This window comes from Magnolia sinica, chromosome 9 (assembly GCF_029962835.1).
Source record: "Magnolia sinica isolate HGM2019 chromosome 9, MsV1, whole genome shotgun sequence".
In the NCBI taxonomy this organism is placed as follows: domain Eukaryota; kingdom Viridiplantae; phylum Streptophyta; class Magnoliopsida; order Magnoliales; family Magnoliaceae; genus Magnolia; species Magnolia sinica.
Window position 1 is genome coordinate 76,701,059 of NC_080581.1, and position 24,972 is coordinate 76,726,030.

A 24,972-nucleotide genomic window follows, 5' to 3' on the forward strand; every position below is an offset into this window, starting at 1 on the left:
CATGATTTGGGTGGGCCACACCACAAACAACAGTTGAGAAAGGTTACCCTCTCATTAAAACATTCATAATCACTTATTGTGGCCACCGAGATGTGGTTCACAAATCCAGCCCAGCCATTGTGTGTGTCCCACTTGGATGAGAGGTCAAACAAAGTTTCAGCCGCATCCAAAACTCAAGTGGGCCCCATCAAGTGCTTTGATGTATTTTAGGCATGTCTTCATATGGTTTTAGATGGAATGGGCCACTTGAGTTTTGCATATGTCTTATTCTTGGGATATTCCATAACCTAAAGGGACTTATAAAATGCATGGTGTTGATGTTTGACAGACATCATGGTGGGGCCCATGTAGCTTGACCTCATGGGAAATATAGAGAGAGAGGGAAGACTAATCACCTTCACATGGGTTCTCACTAGAACTCTTTGAGAACTCATCTCTTATAACATGAGCCCAAAATTTAAATTGTCCATGTGATGTGATGCAGCACCCCATGAAGCACTTAGGACCCAACTTTTACCCCGATTCAAAACCTTGGTGGGCCATGGCAAAAGAGAGGCAAATCAAGTGAGAAAGTGTTTCGTTTTTTCATAGTCCAGCAAAGTTTCGAATCAAGGTAAAAGTTGGGTCCAAAGTGTTTCATGGGGTGCTACATCACATAAAATCAACGGATCACTAGAAACCAGGTTCATTTGAATACCTCCATAGTTTACCCATATTGTGGCCAACCAGATCATCGGTACCAGCTTTTTTTTTTTTTTTGGTTTTGGGTACCAGATCATTGGTAGCAGTGAGTACAGACGTTTTCCACGTGTAGTGACACGTGTGTTTCTATGGCAAAGTTGTCTTTATATCATAAAAAATGCTCTGAATATAATCATGCTTCACCACAAGTGTGTATCTTTGACTCTATGTAGCATTCTATCTATAATATCAAAGCCTGATCTCGATCTTCATGTGTAAACGGAAGAACTTTCACTTTTTATTGTAGTTGTACATATTACAAGATAAAATAATGTTAAATGAGGACTCATCATCTGCAACTGAAATGTTGCTTGCAACCTTCTCCAATGCTTACATTGCATGTGTATAGGACATTCGAGCCGTGTGTTACGTATGCTCCATCATGAAGATCTCCTGGCATGCAAATCAGGTCTGTTTCTCATCAGGGGAATAACCTATATGAAAACAACATATGATTTAAATAAGAGTCACCACGTTCTGATTCAACTTACACTTGTGTCCCACCTGATGACTGGATTGGCCTGATTACTGTCCTGGTTGATCATGATTGTGCTGCCTTAAACATGGCCCTGATTTCCTAATTCCTACATGTGCGTTGCAATGGCATTTGAACGAGTTTCCATGTGCTGACCACATCAAACTGGTTGTGGTGATGAATTGTCATGTCAGTTAATTATTATAGATTATAGAGGTGCTCATGGTTAATTTTCTGTTATCCAGCGGATGGTTAGACGGTGGATAAAATATCTTGGGTTTGAGGAAGCCATGAGGCTTATGAATTGGAATAATAGTGATCCCAGTTTCAGCCTCAGGTTCTCTCTCATCTCATTTTCTTCAGTCGATGATCTTATGTGCTGATGTGTGGCTGATTTGGAGCCACCTCTTCAAATGACAGGGCAAACAGTATGAAAGGTTTTACAAGAGCTGACCTAGTTGAGCGGCTGACAATACTGAAGGTGTTGGCTTTACAAAGCCTTAGAATCGTACACACCACAAAGCTATAAAAATAAAAACCTTTTTTAATTATTTTTTTTACTTGCTTTTCACTTGTTGCACTGTTACTGCACACACTTGCTATAATCGGATACACAATGTGCCTTTTATCTCCATCAGAAAAATGGTGTGCCGAATTTTATCTCCAATGTGTACTACGTGCCCAACATGAAAAGTAATATACTGAGTCTTGGATAACTCCTCGAAAAAGGGTATTTTATACACATGGAGAATTCTTCTTTTTCCATAAGAGATATGCATATGGATATTTGATTACGAAAGTTCAGATGGTGAAGAATCGTATGTTTCCGCTCTATATAAACACAATGCTCAAGAAGTGTTTTTATGGAAAAGCAAAGAATGATTCTTAGACATGACATCTTCGCTTTGGCCATCTAAATTTCAGTGGCCTAAAACTTCTGTCATCATCAAGCATGGTGCATAGCTTGCCTAACATTAAAGCTCTAGAACAAGTGTGTGAGGCGTGCACACTTGGGAAACAACAAACGAACTCCTTTCCGAGTGGAGTATCTCGAAGAGCAAGAGAACCGTCGCAGTTGGTTCACACTGACATCTGTGGACCATTGGAGCCAATCTCTCTTGGAGGTAATAAATACTTTATTACCTTCATTGATGATTTCAGTAGAAAATTGTGGGTGTATGTAATCAAAGAAAAGTCTGCTGGTTTTACTATTTTTAAAAATTTTAAGGCCCTTGTAGAAAAAGAAAGTGGTCTTAAAATCAAAACCCTTAGATCTGACAGAGGTAGAGAGTACACCTCAAATGCCTTTCGAGAGTATTGTAGGGATCAAAGAATCAAGCGACAGCACACCGCAACCTACACGCCATAGCAGAATGGCATTGCAGAATGAAAGAACTGCACCATCCTCGGCATGACAAGAACCATGCTCAAAGAGAAAGGTATGCCAAAAAGCTTCTGAGTAGAGGCAGTTGCATGTACTACCTACTTGCTCAATCGGTGTCAAACCAAGAGCGTAAGAAACATGACACCATAGGAGGCATGGAGTGGCTACAAACCGAGCGTGGCGCACCTAAGGATCTTTGGGTGTGTCGCCTATGCTCAAGTTCCAAAAGCAAGAAGGGAAAAGCTTGATGATCATGGCGAGAAGTGCATCTTCATCGGCTACAGTGAAGTATCGAAGGCGTACAAGCTCTACAACCCACTAACTAACAAGGTGGTGGTAAGTAGAGATGTTGTATTTTGCTAGGAAGAAGCTTGGAAATGGAACGAGGAACATTCGGCCAAAGAAAATCAAGTCGAGGTTGAAGAACATGAAGAAGAGAAGCATGAGAACCAAGAGCAGACACCTGCAACACCCTCTTCCACTGAACCGTCTGCACGTAGAAGTCCAGCGATACGTTCCATCTCCTTTGGAAGTATTCCATCAAATCAAAATGTAGCCAGCACATCATCATCCAATTCTCCTTCACCCTTGGCTCCTATTAAAATGAGGAGCCTTAACGATATATACACTGAAACTGAGGAAGTAAATTTGTTTTGCTTGTATGCGGACCATGAACCTCTTACATTTGAGGAGGTTGTAGAAGAAGAATGCTGGAGGAGGGCTATGGAAGAGGAGATCCAGGCCATTGAGAAGAACTATACATGGGATCTAACTTTACTTCATCAAGGCCAAGGAGCTATTAGCGTCAAATGGGTCTACAAGATCAAGCGAAATGCTGATGGTGAGATCGATCGCTACAAGGCAAGACTCGTAGCAAAGGGCTACAAATAGAAGTACAGGGTGGACTATGAAGAAGTCTTCGCTCCTGTTGCTCACCTTGACACTGTGAGGATGATTATCTCTCTTGCAGCCCATCACAGTTGGATGATCTACCAACTGGATGTGAAATCTGCATTCCTGAATGAAATTCTGGAAGAACATGTATATGTTGACCAGCCTGAAGGTTTTGTTATTCAAGGGGAGGAACACAAGGTGTATCGACTAAAGAAAGCCCTTTATGGGTTGAAGCAGGCTCCTCGTGCTTGGAATGCACACATCGACAACTATCTTCAAGAGAACGGCTTCGCCTAATGTTCATATGAGCATGCAGTTTACATCAAGATGAATGCTTATGACGATATGCTTATAGCATGCTTGTATGTTGATGATTTTTTGTTTACAGGAAACAACCGGCAGATGTTTGATGAATTCAAGAAGGTCATGTTTAAGGAGTTCAAGATGACCGACGGAGGTCTGATGTCCTTTTTTCTAGGCATTGAAGTGAAGCAACAACATGGTAGCATCTATATATCTCAGAAGAAGTATGCCAAGGAATTGCTTGAAAAGTTCAAGATGGTCGATTGCAATGCCGTAAACACGCCTGTAGCAATGGGCTTAAAACTGACAAAGGACGGAGAAGGAAGAAGCGTTGACTCGACTATGTTTAAGAGTCTGATTGGAAGCCTAAGGTACCTCACAATCACAAGGCCGGATATCGTCTACAGTGTTGGCCTTTTAAGTAGGTACATGGAAGCACCAAAAGAATCACATTGGCTAACTACAAAAAGAATCCTCAGGTACGTCAAAGGAACAATGGAATTCGGTCTTTTCTATCCATATGAAGCTGAAACAATACTGTATGGATACTCAGACAGTGATTGGGGAGGTGACCAAGATGAAAGAAAGAGCGCCACTGGCTATGTATTTTATCTTGGATCGATTGCTTTCACATGGAACTCAAAGAAGCGAAGTGTTGTTGCTTTGTCCGCATGTAAAGCAGAGTACGTGGCAGTATCATCCACGATCTGTGAGGTGATTTGGTTGAGAAACATGCTAAAAGAGCTGAAGCATCCGCAGGAAGGATCCACAGTTATATATGTGGATAACAAGTCAGCAATCAAGCTCTCAAAAAATCCGGTGCAGTATGGAAGGAGCAAGCATATCGATACTCGATACCATTTTCTCAGAGATCAAGTGAAGCAGAAAGTGGTGAAATTGGAGTACTGTCACACTACTAAATAGGTCGCGGACATAGTCACGAAGGCATTACCGACTGATACATTCAGACGACTAACGTCAATGCTTGGAATAAAACCGGTTTTAGTTTGAAGGGGAGTGTTGGAACGTCCAAACCAAATGGACGGCACAGATGCTCCAGTAACCTCTAGAGGCTTTCATGGCATTTGAAACGCCACATGTTGTGGTTATTGGAATTTCCACATTTTGCACTTGTTGTGGCCAGTGGATTTCCAAACGTTTGAAACTGGTAGAATAAATGTAGTTAATGAGGGCATATTAGGTATTTCACATGGTAGCAAGTTCCTGCATAAACAGTTGGGGTGCTGTACGTTCAATGTAAGCAAAGTGAAAAGGCAAAGTGAAAAGAAAATAGCAAAATAATTTAATACAAAAGTTTTTTATTATCTTTGTGGTGCGTACGGCTCCAAGGCTTCCTAAAGCCAACAATTGTGGTGTGTACAGTTATAAGGCTTTGTAAAGCCAACAGAAGGTGCTTTAGTCATTTTCTATTGTGCACAGTATATGATGTATAATTTATCTGTGTTAAGAATTTTGTTTTTCTACTGGCATTCCCCTCACTTTTATGCAAATGCCAATCATCATCATCATAGCCTGTGTCTTATCACAGACAAAAGTCTAACATTGAGCTACGGGCTCAAATCATGGAGAAGACATGATTATAAAGACATTGTGAATTTACTTTGAATTTTGGAGGTGCATTTATGGTAAGGTGAAGTGATGGTATGTCTGTATTTACCTGATAAAGTTGGATGTTTGCTTAGTCCTTATTTCATGTTGCGAGTATGCAATATGGGTGAGTGAACAAATCTTGATTGAAAAGGTTGTAGCTTTGTAGGAAGTTCAACAGTATCAGATAAAATCAAATCAACCTAAATTCATCCGGGAATGGGTTTATAGAATAACGTTTGGTTGCCTTATCAACTTGTAGGCTTGGGTCCCTTGCTCATGCCTCGGTGGTACACTTACAAGAGTTTCAACACGAGGTCATGGGTTTGAGTACCCATTGTGGTGAAATGCCACTGTGGTGTGAGTGCGTGGGGTGTGATTGCGTGTGTAACAAAAAACAAAACTTGTAGGCTTGAAGTACACCTCTTTATTATAACGCAATGGGAAAAGATGATTTTTCTTTTTTTATCAATGAATTCCGTATATTGAGGTTTTCGTCTTATATAAGGTCTCATAACATACCACTGTACCTAAAGAAGAATAGCATGGTAATGTCTTTTTCTGCGTAGTTTATGGACCTATTTGGTTAGTGCTTTGAAGATATACCTTGATGTATGACATGAATTCACATATGCCAATTCATAAGGACACATCACCATTTTGTCCGTAGTGAAAAGAAACGCTGACAACCATGTCAATAAAAATCAGCAAAAAGTTGAATGTTTTATTTTCCTGCCGGATTATTGCCTAACACGTTGTGATAGACCCAGCCCTATCAAGTTGATGGCTCTAAAAAGGTAAGGGAAGGTCCTAAAGGATGTGGGTGGAGTTAGTAAGAAAAGATTTGATGACCTATGGTGAATATGGTCCCTGATAGAGTGGAATCGTGGAACAGGATTCATGTGGCCGACCCCATTTAGTTGGGACAAGTCTTGGATGATAATAATGGTTTTTTTTACCCACCACAGAAAAGATGGATTTACCACTAGATACAGCTAAAATGCAGATGTGGCTGCCATCATTTTGGTTGTCATGGTTGCTCTATTTCATTTTTAATGACTAAACAGCATCTATACACACCACATCCCTGATATACAATAATTTCCCTGCCAATAGAACACCTTGAAGATGGACACATTCCTATATACTCTAGCCCACATGCAACAGATGTGCCAAGAATATAGGACATACACCTCACACACTGCCTGAAAGTGACATTGTCAAATGACACCCTACCAACTTAATCAGCGCCTAGATTTGATTCATCATGGATTTCGGACTCCAATCCAATTCCCAAATTTTAATCAAGTTTACAATCGGTGTGCATGCACTTTTTCTTTTTCTAAATTAATATAAAAGAGCATGTTTCCTCATCCCAACAATACTTTACTGTACTAGATATTTCTGCCTTGTTTTATCATTAACAATGCTTTTCTTGAACTTCAGGTTCCTCATGAACCATCCTTGCATATGGATGATTTTGCAAGGATGATTTTGTCCACATCAAAACCGGCATGCAGGTGTGTGCTAAAATCTATAACACAACAAAAGGGTATTGCTATTACCTGTTTCCTTTTCACAGGACTTGATATTTTGTCCGTTTAAGGGTCTGGATGGTTATTCAATTCAAAGTAAATTGATCTTCATCACAAAGAATACCGAGTACATGATTAATGCATGGGACTAGGGGCAGTGTGGTACAATTTCAACTTACTCAGATCATAGGGCTGTTTGCACTCTGATACATGTCCAAAAACCATTGGCCCCTTGCCATCAATGTTTCCATTGTTGTTTGAGTCAGTTATTCTTTACTTAGTGTCTATCGGAAAAGGAATTGTGGCTTTCCCAGTGAAGGAAATTTGAGTTTGCAATTCCTCATGTTACCCAAATAGCTATTCTAAAGAATGAAATGCAACATTCTTCAAACAACTGATCATAGGTCTTCCTCATTGTTATTGACCACTTTTTGCTTCAATTGTTTTATCAAGTTTGCTAATGAGTTCAACATTTTATTTTATTTTTTCTACTTCTCAGACTTGCACACAAGCAGGATTATTGAAAGACAGTCTATGTTCAGTTCAGGACGAGAGTGCAGGTCAGTTCTTTTTCCTGACCCTACCCCAACCATTTTTCTAAAATAGGGTTTGAAGGCTATGCCTATACGCGGCGCAAAAAACTGAGCGCATATTCACTAGAAGTGTTTTTTTTAGAAGCTTTGTTACGTTCATTTTGTTTTGGTGAAATAGAAATATAAATTGATGCATTTTGATCATGGTTAAAAGACTTGGTGACTTGACCTGACTTGTTCGAACCTGAGTTGAGTCATGACTCAGCCAAATGTGGTTGAATTGACTTGCCTGTGTTGGGGGTGACTCGTGGTGTCAAACCAGATTGGGTCTGACTAAGTCTGAGTTGACTCGGGTAGGTCACACCTGACTCGTCCATTTCTTAAAACCATGATTTTGATGCACATGTCACATCTCATAACGTACAAAGCTATGATTCTTTTATAGAATCTGTTTGTTTGGGAAACATGTGGGCCAGGCAGAAAACAATGCTAGTTTTGGTTGTCGTCTGGAGGGGCTGCTTCTCCCAGTTCTCAATTGCTTGAGTTTATTGAAAAATGGAAAATGCATAGAGTTACCAAAGCGGACGCCGTCTGTGGGGCCCAGATGTTTCCTCAACAAATGACTTTCGGAAGGAAACTAAAACTTGACCTAAACATGCCCCGAAACTTCTGTAACTGCTGGAAGCTTTATAAATATGTGTAAATCAAGAACCCACATAGCTTGCACAAGGTTAAGAATGATGTGGTGATGGTACTGGTGATGTCCTAAAAGCTGCGTGCCTTACAACTTGTTGTGAAAGAAATTGTGATCGAGGCCGTTTTTTATGTTAAAAAATATGAGGCTTATGCTTCACCTGGCGAAGGCATACCTAAGCCTCACATATTTGAGTGAAGTGTTTCTTTATTTGTTCTTTTGGACAGTTCTACGCTCAGTTCTATGCATGCGTGGCATTTGGATGCATGGGTAATTAAATCAATGAATTTTGGGTCACACATCGAAGGCCACTAATAAAAACTTGCTCCAATTGGATGATTTTAACCATCCAATTAGTAGCCAATAAAATAGATGCTCAAGATTGCTTATACTAAATGGGTCTGGTCGTCAATTTGAGCCATCCATTTGTTGGTCCATTTACACCTCTGTATATTCATCTCAACCAGAAGATCCTGATCATCCCAGTCGTGGCTTGAAAAATAGAGCGACATAAAATGCAAGGGCCACTTTGGATATGGTTATGATCATTTGACAGATGATCTTTCATTGTGACCCATGAACTATGGGCTAGATCTAATGGAGTGTCCAAATTGATTGATTAGGTTGTCCATGGGTATAAATGCTAGTCAATGCAATATAGGTTGTGCTATGAGAGCATCAGATTTTAACTACTTAATTTGAAACTAAAGGCCAACTATTTTTTGTACCAACAAAAGATGTAATCAATTTTTTAAGCCAGAACATTAATTTGGTGCGTCATTGTAGATTGGGGATGCATGAAATAGACTAATGCAACCCCTCATGCCAGGTACACACTGCACTTCATGCTAAATTGTTTACAAGCTCTGATCATCAATTACATGGACCCTCTAAGACAGTGCTTTAAAATCTAGATTGGACTGGACAATCACACTAGTTTTGGATTGGTAATGTCCACTATGGCGGTCTGGTTTCATATGATACCTGTTTTTAGAACAAAACCAACTAGGTTTTCAAGATTTTCTAGTCCTTAATTGGAACCATTCGACCTGTGCAGTTTTGTGTGACCTTCCTGGTCTGTCTATCTCCTCTCTCCTCCATAAAAAAGTCAATGACCGTCACTAGAAGATTGAAAATAGTGAGGCCCACTATCCAAGATATTGAAAACTAGGATATCACACACCTTTGTTGTAGTGGCACATATGTCTGTATTCAGATGCACAGGACTGCACGAGTATTTGGGTGTGTAGCACAAACAAGAAAAGAAAATTGGATGTACCATCCAATCCTTTGTTTGTCAAACAGGACTCAAAGATGGGGAGTCATTTGATACATGGGAGAATGCAATGGTTGATATACAGGCATTTGAAAAGCATATACGTGGCATACTTAGACGCGGCTTAACCGTCCATATTGTGGGATTCAGTGTAGATAGCTGTGGACTAAACATCAATGCTGGTTTAAAGAATCTAAACTTGGAATCATGGTCCCTTATCTGCTTAATGAGGACCATTGGTCATTTCCATTCTTCCATCCCACTAAATGGCTATAAAATCAGATGCTTAAGTAATCAAGTTAGTCGTCGTCATCACCAATCTGTTGGGGTTTGCTCCATGAACTCTGTTCCGCCATTCAGGCTTAGACCTTCAGTTAGACCATGGGTCAAGTCTTTTCTTACTACCTTCATGTCCTTGTGGGCATTCCCTTGCAAGTCAGTTTAACTTCTTATTTATAATCCATCTACATGTGGATTCACAATTTAGACAGTTCAATTTGAGTTACTTTGTATGCCGTGTTTATCTTTTTTAAGTGCCTATGTATCAAACTTAGCCAGAGTATTAAAGTGGTTCTCCTCAAAGACAGGTCAATTCTGCTAACATCCAGGTCCGATTTTGTAACATTGCTCTCAACTATGCTTGCCTTTTAAAAGTCTTGATGGTATTAGGAACCTATTAGACTGGTGTTCAGCATATGTATGTTAGGAACCTATCAAAAGGGTGTTAGGCATGTGCCAAGACAACTATTCACTACTTATTTCTGTAGACGTGTATTAGGTATATTTCTCGGGTATATATTAAGATGTTTGGTTTGGACAATCTTAATTTCTTTGGTGCTGTTCATATGTGAAAGTTTCAATGCTTTGCCGGGTAATATATTTTTTTGGTATTTCTTTTTTTACTTACATGAACTAATAAAATCCTCCAAAGGAAGTTTTGTTCTCCCATTGCTTGTCCCAGGCTTGTGTAAAGGAAGGTTGCGTTAGGTTGATAGTCGGTGTCAAGCTTTTGCCACATCTTTTACTGATGAATCCTGAAAATGAGGTGTTACGTAATGGTAACGGTGGCCGTAACAGCCACCACTGTTACCTTTGCGATCCGGGGTATAATGGCTATTATGGCCCTGTAACAGCCGTTATTGTCTCTCTCTCTCTCTCTCTCTCTCTCTCTCTCTCTCTCTCTCTCTCTCCTCTTTTTTTTATTTTTTTTTAATTTAATTGAAAAAACCCCTGAAAAACTTATATCTGCCCCGTAATGTTGATTAAAAAGTATGAAAAACTTGTATATGTCCCATAATAGACCATTACGAGGTTATTATGGCCTTTCTAGGGGATTTAACGTGTTGTTAACAGCAATTACAGGTCTTTTTTTCCATAACGGCTGTTATGGCCGTTACGACCCCGTAACATGTAATGGTTGCCACCGTTACCTTTATGTAATAGCCTCTACGGCACACCATGTGAAAATCTGGTGTTTCAAGTAAAGTGGAACAACATAACAGGATGTGTAGCAGCTCCAACCCCAATATGGGATAAGGCTTAGATGATAATAATAACAGCTAAACAAATTAGGATTTTGGCAACACATTCACCACAAGTATCCTAGAGTATTTAGTACTAATGCCCGTATCATGTACATGTCTAACATGGTAAATTGAGCATATATAAGTATGCAGGTATAGTAGCTCTACATGCATATCAATGCACGACCACGTGTGTAGGATCTTCTAGTTGTGTTTCAGGTGGGACCCACCTGTTAGATCATTTGGCCAAAAACTCAAGCTCTTTAACTATCAGTTAAGCTACATACTTACATATACAATGGAAAGTGAGTTCTTTCAGCCGACTACTATTTTCATATGTGTGTGTGCATAGCCTACCTCATATGGTTAAATGACAATGGGTCCACCCATTACAAATGTCCTACACATGTGGTGCAGTCCCAAATGGCCCTGTTGGGTAGGCGCTCAAGAATGCAACAATGAAGAAGAACACACTCCACATGAGGGAAGTCGAGTAACTAAAACATGCTTTCCATGAATTTCCAATGGGCAAAACCATGTTCCAAAATAAAAAAAAAAAAATAAAAATAGATTGATTACCTTTTCTTACTTCAATAATACTTGGATATTATAAAAAAAACTAAAAAAAAAAAAAAAAACAAATACTTCCTCTCTCTTGCATTGAGGGTTGCTTTTAATCATAAATTTCAACATGTCACATAACTTCCAACCGATAAGATTCAATCATATTCTACTCTTAAGTCTCTAACCAATAGAAAATCATCCTAATATCAACATATATTGAGAAATAAGCTACTAAACTTTCAACCAATAGGAAATAACATTTAAAAGAAACAACCAATATAATTTAATCTAACACCCAAGCAAAGAAGAAATCCCAATACTGCTGAAATCATGTCCTTGTTGTATGTTGTCCACAAAATTGGCGGTAACTCAAACAATATCAAAATTATGTGATCTTGGAATCAGTGGGGAGCTATCTAATTCAAGAAGCTTTCAAACAGGGCCAATTTCATGTTATTCCAACATTGCTTGATACCTCCAAAGTGGGAAACAACATAAGTGACGGAAATAGCAAGTGAGACTATAAAATTATTTTGATAAATAATCCTCCAAAAGGATTATTTTCCTTTTCACAGGACTTGATATTTTGTCCGTTTAAGGGTCTGGATGGTTATTCAATTCAAACTAAATTGATCTTCATCACAAAGAATACCAAGTACATGGTTAATGCATGGGACTAGGGCAGTGTGGTACAATTTCAGCTTACTCATAGGGCTGTTTGCACTCTGATACATGTCCAAAAACCATTGGCCCCTTGCCATCAATGTTTCCATTGCTGTTTGAGTCAATTATTCTTTACTTAGTGTCTATCAGAAAATGAATTGTGGCTTTCCTAGTGAAGGAAATTTGAGTTCGTAATTCCTCATGTTACCCTAATTGCTTTTCTTAATAATGAAATGCAACATTCTTCAAACAACTGATCATAAATCTTCCTCACTGTTACTGACCACTTTTTGCTTCAATTGTTTTATCAAGTTTGCTAATGAGTTCAACATTTTATTTTATTTTTTCTGCTTCTCAGACTTGCATACAAGCAAGATTATTGAAAGACGGTCTATGTTCAGTTCAGGATGAGAGTGCAGGTCAGTTCTTTTTCCTGACCCTACCCCAGCCATTTTTCTAAAATAGGGTTTGAAGGCTATGCCTATACGCGGTGCAAAAACTGAAGCGCATATTCACTAAAAGTTTTTATTTAGAAGCTTTGTTACGCTCATTCCGTTCCGGTGAAATAGAAATATAAATTGATGCATTTTGATCATGGTTAAAACCCTTGGGGACTCGACCTGACTTGTTCGACCCTGAGTTGAGTCATGACTCAGCCGAATCGTGGTTGAATTGCCTTGCCTGTGTTGGGGGTGACTCGTGGTGTCAAACCAGATTGGGTCTGACTGAGTCTGAGTTGACTCGGGCAGGTCGACACCTGACTCGTCCATTTCTTAAAACCATGATTTTGATGCATATGTCATATCTTAACATACAAAGTATGATTCCTTTACAGAATCGTCTGGAGGGGCTACTTCTCCCAGTCCTCAATTGCTTGAGTTTATTGCAAAATGGAAAATGCATAGAGTTACAAAAGGCTAACGTCGTCTGTGGGGCCTAGATGTTTCCTCAAAAATGACTTTGGGAAAGAAACTAAAACTTGACCTAAACATGCCCCAAAACTTCTGTAACCGCTGGAAGGTTTATAAATATGTGTAAATCAAGAACCCACATAGCTTGCACAAGGCTAAGAATGACGTGGTGATGGTACCGGTGATGTCTTAAAAGGTGCATGCCTTACACATGGTTGTGAAAGAAATTGTCATCGAGGCTGTTTTTGATGTTAAAAAATGTGAGGGTTATGCTTCACTTGGCGAAGGCATACCTCAGCCTCACATATTTGAGTGAAGTGTTTCTTTATTTGTTCTTGTGGACAGTTCTACACTTAGTTCTATGCATGCGCGGCATTTGGATGCATGGGCAATTAAATCAATGAATTTTGGGTCACACATCAAAGGCCACTAAGAAAAACTTGCTCCGATTAGATGATCTTAACCATCCAATTAGTAGCCTATAAAATAGATGCTCAAGATTGCTTATACCAAATGGGCCTAGTTGTCAATTTGAGCCATCCATTTGTTGGTCCATTTACACCTCCATATATTCATCTCAACTAGAAGATCCTGATCGCTTGAAAATAGAGTGGCATAAAATGCAAGGGCCACTTTGGATGGTTATGATCATTTGACAGACGATCTTTATGGAGTGTCCAAATCGATTGATCCATGGGTATAAATGCAAGTCAATGCGCTATAAGTTGTGTGCTATGAGAGCATCAGATTGTAACGACTTAATTTGAAACTAAAGGTAAACCATTTTTTGTACCAGCAAAATATGTAATCAATTTTTGTAAGCCAGAACATTAATTTGGTGCCTCATTGTAGATTTGGGAAGCATGAAATAGACTAATGCAACCCCTCATGTCAGGTACACACTGCACTTCATGCCAAATTGTTTACAAGGTCTGATCATCAATTACAAGGACCCTCTAAGACAGTGCTTTAAAATCAAGATTGGACTGGACAATTACACCAGTTTTGGACTGGAAACATCTGATATGGCGGTCTGGTTTCATATGATACCCGTTTTAAAAACAAAACCAACTGGGTTTTTGAGATTTTCTAGTCCTTAATTGGAATTATTCGACCTGTGCAGTTTTGTGTGACCTTCCTGGTCTGTCTGTCTCCTCTCTCCTCCATAAAAAGAGTCAATGACTGTCACTAGAAGATTGAAAATAGTGTGACCCATTGTCCACCATATTGAAAACTAGGATGTCACACACCTTAATTTGTTGTTGTGGCACATATGTCTGCATTCAGATGGGCAGGGGGCTGCACGGGTATTTGGGTGTGTAGGACAAACCAGAAAAGGAAATTGGATGTACCAGCATGTCTTATTTTCTTTCTTTCTTTTTTCCTCTTTCTCCGTCCTCTCCTTTCTCTGTCTCTAGACAACCATCCAATCCTCTGTCTGTCAAACAGGACTCAAAGATGGGGAGTCATTTGATACATGGGAGAATGCGATGGTTGATATACAGACATTTGAAAAGCATATAAATGGCATACTTAGATGCTGCTTAACCGTCCATATTGTGGGATTCAGTGTAGATAAGCTGTGGACTAAACGTCAGTGCTGGTTCAAAGAATCTAAACTTGGATTCATGGACCCTTATTTGCTTAATGAGGACCATTGGTCATTTCCATTCTTCCATCCACTAAATGGCTACAAAATTAGATGCTTAAGTAATCAAGTCAATCGTTGTCATCTGTTGGGGTTTGCTCCATGAACTCTATTCCGCCATTCAGGCTAGACCTTCAGTTCGACCATGGTTCAAGTCTTTTCTTACTACCTCCATGTCCTCGTGGGCCTTCCCTTGCAAGTCAGTGTAACTACTTATTTATAATCCATCTACACTTGGATTCACAATTTAGACGGTTCAATTTGAGTTACTTTATATGCTGTGCTTATCATTTTTTAGTGCTTGTGTATCAAACTTAGCCAGAGCATTAAAGTGGTTCTCCTCAAAGACAGGTCAACTCCGTTAACATCCAGGTCCAGTTTTGTAACATTGCTCTCAACTATACATGCCTTTTAAAAGTCTTGATGGTATTAGGAACCTATCAGACTGGTGTTCAACATATGTATGTTAGGAACCTTTCAGATGGGTGTTGGGCATGTGCCAAGACAACTATTCACTACTTATTTCTATAGACGTGTATTAGGCATATTTCTCGAGTATATATTAAGATGTTTGCTTTGGACAATCTTAATTTCTTTGGTGTTGTTCATATGTGAAAGTTTCAATGCTTCAGTGGGTAATATATTTTTTTGTATTTCTTTTTTACTTACATGAACTAATAAAATCCTCCAAAGGAAGTTTTGTGCTCCCATTGCTTGTCCTAGGCTTGTGTAAAGGAAGGTTGTGTTAGGTTGATAGCCGGTGTCAAGCTTTTGCCATATCTTTTACTGATGAATCCTAAAAATGAGGTGTTCCGTAACTATAACCGTTACAGTCACCGCTGTTACCTTTACGATACGGGGCACAATAGCTGTTACGGCCCTTTAACAGCCATTATGGTCTCTCTCTCTCTCTCTCTCTCTCTCTCTCTCTCTCTCTCTCTACTTTAAAAAACTCCTGAAAAACTTATATCTACCCCGTAATGTTGATTAAAAAGTATGAAAAACCTGCATGTCCTGTAATAGACCATTACGGAGCTATTATAGCCTTTATAGGGGATGTAATGTACTGTTAACGGCAATTACAGGTCATTTTTTTTCATAACGTCTGTTACGTCCGTTACAACCCTGTAACGTGTAATGGTTGCTTCCATTACCTTTGCGTAACAGCCTTTATGGCACACCATGTGAAAATCTGACGTTTCAAGTAGAGTGGAACAACATAATAGGATGTGTAGCAGCTCCAACCCACCCCAATATGGGATAAGGCTTAGATGATGATGATGACAGCTTAACAAAATAGGATTTTGGCAAGACATTCACCACAAGTATCCTAGTGTATTTAGTACTAATGCCCGTATCATGTACATGTTTAACATGGTACATTGAGCATATACAAGTATGCGGGTATAGTAGTTCTACATGCTCATCAATGCACGACCACGTGTGTAGGATCTTCTAGTCGTGTTTCAGGTGGGATGCACAGGTTAGATCATTTGGCCAAAAACTCAAGCTCTTTAACTATCAGTTAAGCTACATACTTACATACACAATGGAGAGTGAGTTCTTTCAGCCAACTACTATTTTCATATGTGTGTGTGTAGCCTACCTCATATGGTTAAATGACAATGGGTCCACCCATCACAAATGTCCTGCACATGTGGTGCGGTCCCAAATGGCCCAGCTGGGTAGCCACTCAAGAATGCAACAATGAAGAAGAACACACTCCACATGAGGAAAGTGGAGTAACTAAAACATGCTTTCCATGAATTTCCAATGGGGAAAACCATGTTCCAAAATAAATGAAATTTGATTGATCAGCTTTTTTTTCTTCAATAATACTTGGATATTTTTTTTTTAAAAAAAAAACAAAAACAAACAAAAATGAAAACAAAAACAAAAACCCCTCCCTCTTGCATTGAGGGTTGCTTTTAATCATAAATTTTAACATGCCACATAACTTCCAACATGCCACATAACTAATTCCAACCAACAAGAATCAATCATATTCTACTCTTAAGTCTCTAATCAATAGAAAATCGTCCTAATATCAACATATATTGAGAAATAAGCTACTAAACTTTCAACCAATAGGAAATAACATCTAAACGAAACAACCAATATAATTTAATCTAACACCCAAGCAAAGAAGAAATCCCAATAGGAATGCTGAAATCATGTCATTCTTGTATGTTGTCCACAAAATTGGCGGTAAATCAAACAATATCAAAATTATGTGATCTTGGAATCATTGGAGAGCTGTCTAATTCAAGAAGCTTTCAAACATGGCCAATTTCATGTTATTCCAACATTGCTTGATACCACCAAAGTGGGCCACAACATAAGTGATTTAGAGCGGGCCACAGACACTTTCATGTCCTAGATGGATTAGAGAAGGCCCGATCAGAGGCAGAAATCATCAAAACCATCAGAATCATAAACAGACATATCTCACAAACCGGAATGAGTTACTTGACGTACTATATATGATTTTGGGGTAGGACGAGCTACGTTAGCCAATCAAGCCCGCTATGCCGGGTAACCCACACCGAATTTGTGAGATTCCATCCTATCGACAGTCAAATTCCATGTTTACTTCTGTTTTTACTATAAATAGTAAGTTTTAGTTTGATTATAACTCTTCATCTGTTGAGCTTTAGGAGTTGTGACTAACATGAAAAGTGCTTAGAATAATTAGGAGAATAATGTGGTTAAGCCACATATGAAACTTACTATAAAAAGTAAATTTACTATTTATAGTAAGTTGTGAATTTCTAGGAGTTTTAGTTTTAGTTTGCTTCTGATTTCTTTCCTATTGGCTGGTATCCCTATTTAAAGGGTTATGAACTCGTTTTTATTCATTCATTAATCAATTTCGAATTTATTAGAATTTATTTCTATCTGTTGCTTTCTTTACTCGTGGATTCGAGAAGTTTCTGTGAGGAGTACAGAGAAGTTCCGTGTATTCAGAATAGTTATCCCCTTGAGGAAGATGGTGATCGACCTCATCATGTTCATCCTTGCATCAATTGGTATCAGAGCAAGGATTCCCCTTGAGCCGATGACAAACAACGAAGGTATGAATCAAAATCCCATGAACGGTGATCTAGGGATTCGTTATCTTTCGGAAAGAATGGAAGCTTTCCACCGGGTGAGTCAGTTGACCATGCTAGGATTGCAGGCAATCCTCAACTGTATTGCGGATGCGCTAATTCCGCCCCGAACTCAAAGCGATGCTCAATCGCCCGTGGTCATTGTATGACACAACCCCAATTTCTGCAAACCACTATCAAATGCTGGTAAATCGCAGGCCACCACTTCGATGATGAGGAAGCCCGTATACATGCCAAAGGTAGAAATAGAATTACAGCGAGACAAAATCTTTCGAATGAGGTGCACTGTAAGCCAAAAGGTCTGTAATGTAATAATCGATGTCAGGAGTGTTGGGATTTTGGCCTGTAAGATCACACAGATCTAGATTTAGGATATCAATACAATGGCACCAAGCAAACACAAGAAAACAAATAGATTTAACGTGAAAAATCCTTTCGGAAAAAAACCATGGCACAAAGCGACAAAATTCCACTATGAAAGCATCAATTACAAAGTGAGAGGACTTACCCGATTCGAACAACGTCAAATCCCACCCTTGCTACACCTTTTAATAACCCTAGAACCTTTTAGAATACCTTTAGGAAGCCTTAAAATCCTTTAGAATAGCCCTAGAGACCCCTATTTATAGTTTAGGAAACTCCACTTGCGCACCTAGTCCGGAAAAGTCCGAAAACCGCCTCAAATTTACACAGTCCACGCAGGATTTACGTAACCTCGACTGATCGAGTAGCCCGGACACCAAAAAACCTAATCGTTGGAATTTGAGTCGAACAGCCCTCGACTAGTCGAGTGGCCCACTCAACCGGTTGAGTCAGGCTCTCGACTGGTCGAGTAGCACAAATTTAAGGCATCTGTCAACAAGGAGCAATGAGAATCTCGTGTTGAAAATAATGGTGGAAAAGCTGCAACTGAAAACAGAAAAGCATCCATTTCCGTACAAAATTAGATGGATCAAGGAGGTCAACAAAACAGAAGTAACTGAATAATATACTGTCTCATTTTCAATTAGAACAAATTATAAGGATTAAGGACTTTGTGATGTAGTTGACATGGAAGTTTGTTATATGTTACTTGGCTGCCCATGATAAAATAATATTGATGTTATTGCTACACATAGAGGTCAGGATAACGTATTTAAATTTACTAAAGATAGTAGAAAGATTGGCCTCCTCCCTATTAGAGCAGAGAACCAACTCATGACTTCTAAAGTTGAGGAACAGTCTCTCACAATTGAACAGACTTTTGTTAAATAATCTAAGGAAACAAGAGATATATATCCATTAGTTGAAAAGAAAGAATATATGGAGCTTGTGAATATTCCAGGGGATTTGAAGCCAGTGTTGTACGAGTTCAAGGAGATTGTACAATCTCTCACAACTGAACAGGCTTTTGTTAAACAATCTGCGAAAACAAGAGATATATATCCAATAGTTGAAAAGAAAGAATATATGCAACTTGTGAACATCTTAGGGGATTTGAAGTCAGTGTTGCAGGAGTTCAAAGAGATTGTGCTCGATGAACTCCCCAATAAATTGCCTATCATACGAGATATACAAAACCATATTGATCTTGTCACAGAGATAAGTTTGCCTAATTGTCCACATTATCAAAAGGAATGTGAGATTTTGAAGGCAGAAGTGAAGGAATTGATCCATACTAGCCAAGTCAAGGAGAGCATGAGTGAATATATTGTGTCAACTCAAAAGCCTAATGTCAAGTACAAGAAAAAGGCTAATAAACATCGGCATCAAAAGTTATCTCAAAATCATGAACCAAGTCCTTGAATAACTTGAGGACGAGTTTTTTTTCCAAGAGGAGGGGTCTGATGTAGAAAGTGTCATAGATACATTCCTAGCATGGTTGGACCAAAAGAAGATAGACTGTAAATTGATCATAAATTTTGATCCGGGTATCATTACGGCGCACCAGAATGAGTATCATAAACCAAAGCAGCATGAGAACTCGAGGACGAGTTCTTTTGAAGTGGAGGGGATTGATGTAGAGCGGGCTGTAAACACTTTCATGTCCAAGATGGATCAGAGAAGGCCCGATCAGAGGTAGAAATCATCAAGACCATTAGAACCGTAAACAGGCATATCTCGCAAACCGGAATGAGTTACTCAACGTATCATATATGATTTTGGGGTAGGACGAGCTACTTTAGCCAACCATCCTAGCAATGCCAGGTTACCCACCCCGAATTTGCGAGATTCTATCCTATCAACAGACAAATTCTATCGACAGTCAAATTTCATGTTTAGTTCCGTTTTTACTATAAATAGTAAGTTTTAGTTTGATTATAACTCTTCATCCGTTGGGCTTTAGTAGTTATGTCCAACATGAAAAGTGCTTAGAATAATTAGGAGAATAATGTGGTTAAGCCACATACGAAACTTAATATAAAAAGTAAATTTACTATTTATAGTAAGTTGCGAATTTCTAGGAGTTTTAGTTTTAGTTTGCCTCTGATTTCTTTCATGTTGGTTGGTATCCCCATTTAAAGGGTTGTAAACTCATTTTTATTCATTCATTAATCAATTTTGAATTTATTAGAATTTATTTCTATTTCCTGCTTTCTTTACTCGTGGATTCGAGAAGTCTCTGTGAGGAGTACAGAGAAGTTCCATAGATTCGGAATAGTTATCCCCTTGAGGAAGACGATGCTCAACCTCACGTCCTTCACTTTGTCAATAAGTGATGGAAATAGCAAGTGAGACTATAAAATTATTTCGAAAAGTAAAAACTAGGAGAAAATCTAATCACAATCTTGTGCTAAGAGACTCAGTTAGAGGAATCTTCATGAGGGACCCACGATGGTGGCCCACTCTCTAGGCGATCATGATCAGTCTTCTAGGGTAAAAAACATTGACCCTTGTGTTATGTGCAAAAAAGTCTAGGCCTTTGGATGGTTCGATCATGGGACATAGGATAATCCACAATGGAGATTTGTTTGGCCCAGATGCAGTCTTCATCAACAAGTAACATGTGGTTGTTCGGCAGTCCTTTTTCTGCTATTAATAATATCATGTTACCATGTTGAATGATGTGTCTGCATGTTGAGTTTGTCTTGGCTGCCACATAAGATGCTAGTGTCGTTTCTTATAGCGCCTTGCATGTCTAAGTCAATTAGATTAATCTGCTAGAAATTGTAGTTCATTGACTTTGGGATTACTTTTGTCTGCTTTTCCTATTGATGAGAATCTAGGAGTAACTTCCTATATTCATCTTTCAGCTCAATTGTGTTGGGATTTGGGGCTTCTAGTAAGTATATATTTCCTAACAGATCAAAACATAACTGCAGGTTTGGTGGTGTCTGTTGTGGATCCACAATCCGGAGAGACCATTGTCGACTGTTGTGCTGCGCCTGGAGGAAAGACTCTATTCATGGCTTCATGTTTGAGAGGCAAAGGTGATCTTCAATGAAATCCGATCCTCTGCATTGGATGGGTGAGGAATTATTGAGTCCTGAATCTCTCAATACATTAAGATGGGTATAATGTCCAAACTCCTGATATGCCATGTCATATAAGAGGTTCCATGAAATGGTTAAGGACTGTAGATGTAAAGGGAAGGGCCCTGCCATGGATGGGCATTCCCTGAAAATCCCAAATTCAAATATCCTAATTAAAAAAATAAATAAATAAAATTTTAAATGGTTGTTGATGGTGGAAAGAAGATGATGCCGCATCAGTCAAGAAAAAAGGGGACAAATTGGACATGTAGAGTCATCAAGTCTGAATGATTTTTGGATTCACCATCCAAAATGGGGCCCATCCGTGCTTTAAATTTTTATTTCTTGTTCCATGTCCAAATCGAGTCTTCTTGCTTTTGGTCCGTCTAAGATGAGTGAAGGGCCAAAACCTGCTAAAACTACCCGAAATAGTTGCTTGTTCAGTACTGAAATCACATCAATTTGGTCATCACCAAAAACTGAGTGGCCTATCTGGTCAGCAATCTAGATCTGGGGACTGTGGGCTTCACCTGTATGGATTGCCTGCATCAGGTCACTAATCCTGTCCTGATGCACTGGATCTGTAATTCTTATCTATATGTGAATATAGCATTTGAACATTTCATTCATAGCGTTAAGAGCCATACCTGTGTACAAGGCATACTATTTACACAGCATCATACATTCTACGATGGCAGAAAGGTACAATATCCAAGCCCTTCAATAAGCGGGTGCGACGGGATTGTTGTTCTTACCCAAAAATAAATCTGGTCCAGGTGGACCACTATATTAGAAACATGTGATGGGTTAGAAAACTTCAGCCTAGTTTTTATCAACCATAAATTTGTATCGCGAACTATTGCCCGCCTGACTAGTGGACTGACCTGATACTTGGCCCAGGGCATCTCATATTCCTATTTGCATGCTGGTAAACCTGGTGTGTACATTAACATGTGTGTGGGCTTAGCAAAGCTTTTTCCCTAATGCCTTGTCATGATGTAGGTATGGTGTATGCAATTGACGTAAACAAGGGCCGCTTAAGAATTCTTGAAGAGACAGCCAAGTCACACAATGTCAATGATGTCATCACTGTTGTGCATGCTGACCTTCATATTTTTTCTGTAAGTTATTTACCAACAGAAAATTAATGAATAAAGTAAAGGAAATTTTGAGTTCATCATGATAATCCACATTTTCAATTTTCTCCTAACTATGCTTGCAATGTTCTAAATCATCTATTACATATTAAGATGGGTACATTGTTTGTATTATAAACTTATATGCGTTATCCTTGGGGAATGTACCATTGAGATGCGTCTATTTTTTGCTTTCTACCTTTTTATTGTTTGGTATTTATTGTTGTAGATATGTACATAAGGGGCCATGCCATCAGCAGAAGATCATTCACTTTCATGCGAATTCATAGTTATGTGGCTGAAATGCTTCATTTTCTTTAAATAGTCATGTTGGAAACACGTATGGAACATGTTAGGAAAGCAGTGGAGGGGGCAGCGGGGTGGCTTTTGTGTAGGTGGATCAATGCAAGTTGGGAGAGTGGCCTGTGGTTGGTTGGGGGAGTGGCAGACTCGGCCTGAGGGTCCAGTAGTAGGTAACCGATTGGAGGAGTCGGCTGTTGGTTTGCTTGCTGCTTCGTAGCAAGGTGGGGTCCTCTGGGTAGCTGTAGGTCCTGGGAGGGGCTGTTGTTGGCTTGGTGCGTTTCTCTTTCGGTTTTTCTGTGTAGAAGATATGATAGGTGGGGCCCAAAGTTTTGTGTGGCACCCACCCGAAGGTGTGTCTGTACATCATATTTCAGTGTTCAATGATATAGGGGCAGTGCCCTGTTTTGGGAAAAGAAAAAAAAAAAAAAAAAAAACATGTTAGGAAAGCATGTTGAATGCACATTACCATTACTATCAGGAAAAACCACAATTTTACTTCTCTTCTTTTTAGGCTTATACATTATATGCAATTTACACACACTATGATTGTTTAATTCATGTATCCTTTTAAAAGTTTTTGGTTAATATAGTAATCCAAATTCTCACTATTGTACAATAATTACTCTGATAATGAATATTCATGGTGGAAAGAGTAATTGTGTCTAGAAAGCTAAATATTAGTCTCTCCTTTTATATTATAATAAATGTCTCTTAGAACTAGCATATTAAATAGTGTGCGCTAGGTAGCGTAGTGTGTTAGTGATAGATATTATTATTACCTTGATTGTAGGCTTTGATTTAGTCTTTCTTTAGTTAATGTACATATAGTTAGACTATATTTAGGATATCCGACTGTATATTTAGACTATACTTAGATATCTGACTATATATTTCATTCTTGAGTTTTGTTATTCTTGGCATTATATTCTATATAAATGAGTAATTACTTTTAATAAAAATTCAGTCTTTGTTATCATGATATCAAAGCCTTAAACCCTTTTTTCACTTTTCAAAAAAAAAAAAAGAAAAAAAAAAAGGTGATTTCATAAATCATTCTTCAAAACACCATCACAATCAAAGCCTCTTCACGCCTCCCTTCTGTTTGACGTTGTTGCCACCGTCATTCACAGGCCACCAATCATTCTCCGCTTTTCTGTCTTCATACCTGTGGATCTCTTTACACCATGTCTACTGGCAATGAAATTTCCAAGCCTATTAATGTTGAACTTGATGGGACCAACTACATATTTTGGTCTCAAAGCATGGAAGCATTTCTTCGAGGGCGCGGACAATGGTTGCTTTAAATTGTGTTCTTGCATGCTCATAAGCTTTCATAGATATGATACTACTAGTTATCAGTATAGCAGTTCACTCAGTGTTCTTTATTTGGGTGATAGTAGAATTTTTCATGGAGTGGAAGAGATGTTTGGATGATGAAGAAATAAAACATGAAACAGTTGATAGAAAATCTATGGTTCTAAGTGAGGTTGTTGTTCTTTGTAATGTTTTAATCTCTATTTCCTATTTGGGTTATCTTGTTTTTGAGACATCACGAGCAGATTCAAGTTTTGTCGAGTTTCATCGAGTTTTCTTTTTTCAAGTTTTATGAGTTTTGACTAGTCAAGTGGACTGAATCTTGAACAAGTCTCAACTGAATTGTGACTAAATTGATTTTTATTTTTTTTCCTTCCTTTTTTCAAGTCTTGGTTAAATCTAAAATTTTCTTAATGAAATCATGTGGAAGTTTTCAGAATGCTGGAAGTGGGAACATGTGGTTCCATTGTGTTTCATGATAACTAAAAGTCTTCTTTCTTTCTTTCTTTCTTTCGGATATAAATTCATGTGTAACTTTTTTTTTTTAAAAAGTTTGTACTCATCTTTTACCATAAGATTGATATTTGGAGCATATGTATCTATGGCATAACCTGGAACAGTGGCTAATGGCTAAGATTTGTTTTGTAGGTTGTAACTGACTGGTTAGGCTAAGTGCTTCCCTTGAAGAATCTCCCAAATAACAGGTTCATTTCCATTCCCTTGCAGTAGATGAGTGCTTCACTCGTATAATCGCCTTTTAGAACCTTACTGTTAATATATTGATGAGTATTTTCTCTGTCATTGCCCAGCTGGGTGCTGACCAAATTCTTTTGCAGCATTAGGCTGACTACCTTTGACACTGTTAAAGGCTGACTACCTATGACTGGTTGTAGACAATCAGCATT

The 24,972-nt window shown here is 38.7% G+C and overlaps 1 protein-coding gene across 3 annotated transcripts; it reads left to right on the top strand.

The window, feature by feature from the left end:
- The first annotated feature begins 991 nt into the window (after positions 1-991).
- Positions 992-22,720, top strand: LOC131255735 (uncharacterized). Of its 3 annotated transcripts, none has more exons than XM_058256534.1 (6): positions 992-1,150; positions 1,462-1,553; positions 1,637-1,697; positions 12,552-12,612; positions 21,165-21,272; positions 22,317-22,720. In XM_058256534.1, the coding sequence occupies exons 1-6, from the start codon at positions 1,124-1,126 to the stop codon at positions 22,460-22,462; spliced, it is 495 nt and encodes a 164-aa protein (XP_058112517.1). In that variant the 5' UTR covers positions 992-1,123; the 3' UTR covers positions 22,463-22,720. The 3 variants fall into 3 exon arrangements, with proteins under 3 accessions (XP_058112517.1, XP_058112519.1, XP_058112518.1); XM_058256536.1 differs by having other exon boundaries at positions 994-1,150; positions 21,165-21,310; positions 22,317-22,433; XM_058256535.1 differs by lacking the exon at positions 1,462-1,553 and having other exon boundaries at positions 997-1,150; positions 1,618-1,697; positions 22,317-22,719.
- Positions 22,721-24,972: the final 2,252 nt, after the last annotated feature.

What these genes read in the sequence shown, in the direction of transcription:
- LOC131255735 (XM_058256534.1), top strand. Translation starts at nt 1,124, where the DNA reads ATGAAGATCTCCTGGCATGCAAATCAG. An exon ending in TCTCCTGGCATGCAAATCAG is followed by an intron (nt 1,151 to 1,461) that starts GTCTGTTTCTCA and finishes TCTGTTATCCAG; the next exon opens with CGGATGGTTAGACGGTGGAT. An exon ending in TTCATGTTTGAGAGGCAAAG is followed by an intron (nt 21,273 to 22,316) that starts GTGATCTTCAAT and finishes GTCATGATGTAG; the next exon opens with GTATGGTGTATGCAATTGAC.